Here is a 5522-nt window from a genome sequence, read left to right as displayed (position 1 = left end):
CTGGTCCAGCTGATGTTTAGCTAGCTCTGGTCCAGCTGATGTTTAGCTCTGGTCCAGCTGATGTTTATAGCTCTGGTCCAGCTGATGTTTACCTAGCTCTGGTCCAGCTGATGTTTAGCTAGCTCTGGTCCAGCTGATGTTTAGCTAGCTCTGGTCCAGCTGATGTTTAGCTAGCTCTGGTCCAGCTGATGTTTACCTAGCTCTGGTCCAGCTGATGTTTAGCTAGCTCTGGTCCAGCTGATGTTTACCTAGCTCTGGTCCAGCTGATGTTTACCTAGCTCTGGTCCAGCTGATGTTTAGCTGGTCCAGCTCTGGTCCAGCTGATGTTTACCTAGCTCTGGTCCAGCTGATGTTTAGCTAGCTCTGGTCCAGCTGATGTTTACCTAGCTCTGGTCCAGCTGATGTTTAGCTAGCTCTGGTCCAGCTGATGTTTACCTAGCTCTGGTCCAGCTGATGTTTACCTAGCTCTGGTCCAGCTGATGTTTAGCTAGCTCTGGTCCAGCTGATGTTTAGCTAGCTCTGGTCCAGCTGATGTTTAGCTAGCTCTGGTCCAGCTGATGTTTAGCTAGCTCTGGTCCAGCTGATGTTTAGCTAGCTCTGGTCCAGCTGATGTTTAGCTAGCTCTGGTCCAGCTGATGTTTAGCTAGCTCTGATCCAGCTGATGTTTACCTAGCTCTGGTCCAGCTGATGTTTACCTAGCTCTGGTCCAGCTGATGTTTACCTAGCTCTGGTCCAGCTGATGTTTACCTAGCTCTGGTCCAGCTGATGTTTACCTAGCTCTGGTCCAGCTGATGTTTAGCTAGCTCTGGTCCAGCTGATGTTTAGCTAGCTCTGGTCCAGTCCGTGTAACTCTATTTAGGAGCAACTCGTTGTCTTTGCGCGATTAGACCAGAGCAAGCTGACCAAACGTCATAAATCAGCCAATCAACTGAATAACTACAGTAGCTATAGCTTTCCACAATGCAAGCTATCAAATAAACTTCGCTTTACGTATCTGTCGAGTTAATTGTCAGTATGTAATCAATGCATTATTCATCCAAAAGTAACTAAGGTACTGCTTCGTTTTGCACCAACATAATACATTTGGTAGACGTTTTTTAATCTTTAAAAGAGACCTCTCTTGCAGCAAAATGTAGTGTTGAATTTCACAATTAAGATCTATTTATCCTACAATGATTTCATAGATTTTTAGGTTAATGATGTGAAAGGTTTGAAAACCAGTCAGGTGGTCTTTCTCACCAATAATAGTTGATTTAATATATCTACTTTGGAGAGATAATGCTATTGGATTCCTTATTCTTAGTTAATTTGATTGAGTCTAATTTATACTCTTAAATCTTACGATGTAGGCTTAATTTTCTCAATTCTAGTATTCTTATTTACTTTCTCTCCATTGAATCCATTATTTCTTACAGATGATGACCAGCTCTGTCTTTAAAGGAGAGGACAAGACATCTCCCACATGGTTCCATCCTAGAGCTACAAGACCCCGAGACGTCATTAACAGAACAAGTTTCTCTGCCCAGATTGAGACGAGGGGTAATGTTCCCCTACTCGGATGTTATTTCATCAACCATTGCTATAACATGATGTGGTTAGTTGAAACTTAAAATACATATCCAGGTGTTGTGAGATCAGGCGTCAGCAACTTCTGAGCAGAGGAACGCGCCTTACATCAACTCAAAATAGAGGGAGGAGATTCTCTGCATAGCGTTAACCTGAATCATCTCAAGATGGCTGCTATCGTGAGACTCCACAGACTAACGAAGGATCAACTGTCTCTCGCTGCTCAGAAGAACAATAACAAACCAGGCAGAAAACCAACGAAGAAGAAAAACTCCACCACCACCAGAGGAAGGAACCAATCCACAGGAAAAGGAAACAACTCTGCTGACAGTGAAAGTGTTTCTAGCCAGGTATCATCGACCCCTAAGTGGTGGGGTCGTCCCAAGGGAAGCAAAAACAAACCCAAGATAAGTCTACAACTCTCCAGTGCCATCTTGAGGCCTGACGAGGTAAAACAAGAGGTAGGTTTAAAATTCTGCCTTTTAAATTAACATTTAATTGAGATATTGTATAGCATTTGTATCTGTCTGTGTGAATGTTACAGCTACATGTTTTACTAGATATCTGTCTGTGTGAATGTTACAGCTATATGTTTACTAGATAGTTGTCTGTGTGAATGTTGCAGCTATATGTTTACTAGATATCTATCTGTGTGAATGTTACAGCTATATGTTTACTAGATGTCTGTCTGTGTGAATGTTGCAGCTATATGTTTACTAGATATCTGTCTGTGTGAATGTTACAGCTATATGTTTACTAGATATCTGTCTGTGTGAATATTACAGCTATATGTTTACTCGATATCTGTCTGTGTGAATGTTACAGCTATATGTTTACTAGATGTCTGTCTGTGTGAATGTTACAGCTATATGTTTACTAGATATCTGTCTGTGTGAATGTTGCAGCTATATGTTTACTCGATATCTGGCTGTGTGAATGTTACAGCTATATGTTTACTCGATATCTGTCTGTGTGAATGTTACAGGTATATGTTTACTAGATATGTCTGTGTGAATGTTACAGCTATATGTTTACTAGATATCTGTCTGTGTGAATGTTACAGCTATATGTTTACTAGATATCTGTCTGTGTGAATGTTACAGCTATATGTTTACTAGATATCTGTCTGTGTGAATGTTACAGCTATATGTTTACAGTCTGTGTGAATGTTACAGCTATATGTTTACTAGATATCTGTCTGTGTGAATGAATGTTGCAGCTATATGTTTACTAGATATCTGTCTGTGTGAATGTTGCAGCTATAGTTTATATCTGTCTGTGTGAATGTTGCAGCTATATGTTTACTCGATATCTGTCTGTGTGAATGTTGCAGCTATATGTTTACTCGATATCTGTCTGTGTGAATGTTGCAGCTATACACTACCAGTCAAAGTTTAGAACACCTACTCATTCAAGGTTTTTCTTTATTTTTACTATTTTCTACATTGTAGGAGAATAGTGAAGACATCAAAACTATTAAATAAACATATGGAATCATGTAGTAACCAAAAGTAACCACAAAGCAAAATATATTTGAGATTCTTCAAGTAGCCACCCGTTGCCTTGATGACAGCTTTGCACACGCTTGGCATTCTCTCAACCAGCTTCATGAGGTAGTCACCTGGAGTGCATTTCAATTAGCAGGTGTGCCTTGTTAAAAGTTACATTTGTGGAATTTCGTTCCTCAATGCGTTTGAGCCAATAAGTTTTGTTGTGACAAAGGGGGGGTAAACCGAAGACAGCCCTATTTGGTAAAAGACCAAGTTCATATTATGGCAAGAACAGCTCAAATAAGCAAAGGGAAACAACAGACCCTTACTTTAAGACATGAAGGTCAGTCAATGTGGAAATTGTCAAAAACTTTGAATGTTTCTTCACGTGCAGTCGCAAGAAACCTGAGTTACATCTGTTGCAGAGGACAAGTTCATTAGAGTTACCAGGCTCAGATTGCAGCCCAAATAAATGCTTCAAAGTTCAAGTAACAGTCACATCTCAACATCAACTGTTCAGAGGAGACTGTGTGAATCAGGCCTTTATGGTCGAATTGCTGCAAAGAAACCACTACTAAAGGACACCAACAAGAAGAAGAGACTTGCTTGGGCCAAGAAACACGAGCAACAGACATTAGACCGGTGGAAATGTGTCCTTTGGTCTGGAGTCCAAATTGGAGATTTTTGGTTCCAACCGCTGTGTCTTTGTGAGATGCGGTGTGGGTGAATGGATGATCTCCCCATGTGTATTTTCCACCGTGAAGCCTGGAGGAGGAGGTGTTATGGTGTGGGTGTGCTTCGCTGGTGACACTGTCTGTGATTTATGTAGAATTCAAGGCACACTTACTTAACCAACGTGGCTACCACAGCATTCTGCAGTGATACGCCTTCACATCTGGTTTGCGCTTAGTGGGACTATCATTTGTTTTTCAACAGGACAATGACCCAACACACCTCCAGGCTGTGTAAGGGCTATTTTACCAAGAAGGAGAGTGATGGAGTGCTGCCTCAGATGACCTGGCCTCCACAATCCCCCCGACCTCAACCAAATTGAGATGGTCCTTCTAGACTGTTGGAAAAGCATTCCAGGTGAAGCTGGTTGAGAGAATGGCAATAGTGTGCAAAGCTGTCAAGGCAAAGGGTGGCTATTTGAAAAATCTCAAATATTTTGATTTGTTTAACACTTTTTTGCTTACATGATTCCATATGTGTTATTTCATAGTTTTGATGTCTTCACTATTATTATACAATGTAGAAAATAGTAAAAGAAATAAAGAAAACCCCTTGAAGTAGGTGTTCTAAAAATGTTGACTGGTAGTGTATGTTTACTATATATATGTCTGTGTGAATGTTGCAGGTATATATTTTACTAGATATCTTTATGTATCATACGACCACCACTGAAGTTTCCTCTTAGAAAATAAAGCTATTCTGTTCTAAACCAGGTGAAACAAGAGATGGACGAGCTGCCTATCGGGACAAGAAGTGATGAACACTGGTTGAACTCTGTGAAGACAGAGAGCTACGACCCAGAGATGGGTAACACCAGGGGACCTACAGAGAGCGACCCCAGGACAGATGCACATCACCTGGGTATCAAGACGGAGGATGCCCCCCTGTACCACCAGGATGGAGGGAGGCGGCTGCGGTCGGCTACCGTTCAGATGTTCAATCTGGCTGCGTTGAGTTCTGAGCCAGAATGGTGGCCTCGCAACCAGAAGGTCCGCCGGTTCCCTTGTCCAGACTGTGGCCAGAAGTTCTTCTCCAAAACCACGCTGGAGTTACACTCCCGGATCCACACCCAGTACCAGCCGTACTCCTGTGAGGTGTGCCATAAAACCTTCTCCCGGAAAGGCGGTCTGGTCGAGCACCGACCAATCCACGAGGCGGAACGCCCTTCGCCTGCCTCCAATGCGGCAGAACCTTCACATTCAAATCCAACCTGACCCGCCACATGCGGTTCCACAGCGACGCGCGGCCTTACGTCTGCTCCCAGTGCGGCCACGGCTTCAAGATCTCCGCCCAACTCAAGAGCCACATGATTTCCCACAGCGGGTATAAGCCGTACGTGTGCCCGGAGTGCGGCCAGAGTTTCGTCCGTTACATGAGTCTCAAGTATCACCGGCTGAGCCACACCGGCGAGCGCCCGCTGTCCTGCCCAGAGTGTCCCATGACCTTTGCCCGGCCGCACACCCTTATGATCCACCGGCGACAGCACACCGGGAGACGCCGTTCTCTTGCCAGGACTGTGGGAAGAGGTTCAAACAGGGGTGCCAACTGAAAGACCACGTCAGAAGGAAACACACAGGGGAGAAACCATACAAATGCTCTGAGTGTGACAAGTGCTTCGTCACTTCGGGCGTCTCGTAAAGTGCACATGGTTGTCCACACAGGAGAGAAGCCATACAAATGCACAGAGTGCTGTAGGAGCTACAGTCAGAGTGGGGGCCTGAAGAGGCACAGGTG

General features: G+C 43.8%; 1 protein-coding gene across 1 annotated transcript; it reads left to right on the top strand.

The window, feature by feature from the left end:
* Positions 1-1418: 1418 nt before the first annotated feature.
* LOC124028435 (replication initiator 1-like) lies at positions 1419-5002 on the top strand. Its single transcript, XM_046340485.1, has 2 exons — positions 1419-2027; positions 4502-5002. The coding sequence occupies exons 1-2, from the start codon at positions 1734-1736 to the stop codon at positions 5000-5002; spliced, it is 795 nt and encodes a 264-aa protein (XP_046196441.1). The 5' UTR covers positions 1419-1733.
* Positions 5003-5522: the final 520 nt, after the last annotated feature.

Source organism: Oncorhynchus gorbuscha, unplaced genomic scaffold, assembly GCF_021184085.1.
Source record: "Oncorhynchus gorbuscha isolate QuinsamMale2020 ecotype Even-year unplaced genomic scaffold, OgorEven_v1.0 Un_scaffold_4156, whole genome shotgun sequence".
NCBI lineage: Eukaryota > Metazoa > Chordata > Actinopteri > Salmoniformes > Salmonidae > Oncorhynchus > Oncorhynchus gorbuscha.
This window is presented reverse-complemented; position numbering and strand designations above follow the sequence as displayed.

What these genes read in the sequence shown, in the direction of transcription:
- LOC124028435 (XM_046340485.1), top strand. Translation starts at nt 1,734, where the DNA reads ATGGCTGCTATCGTGAGACTCCACAGACTAACGAAGGATCAACTGTCT. An exon ending in CTGACGAGGTAAAACAAGAG is followed by an intron (nt 2,028 to 4,501) that starts GTAGGTTTAAAA and finishes GTTCTAAACCAG; the next exon opens with GTGAAACAAGAGATGGACGA.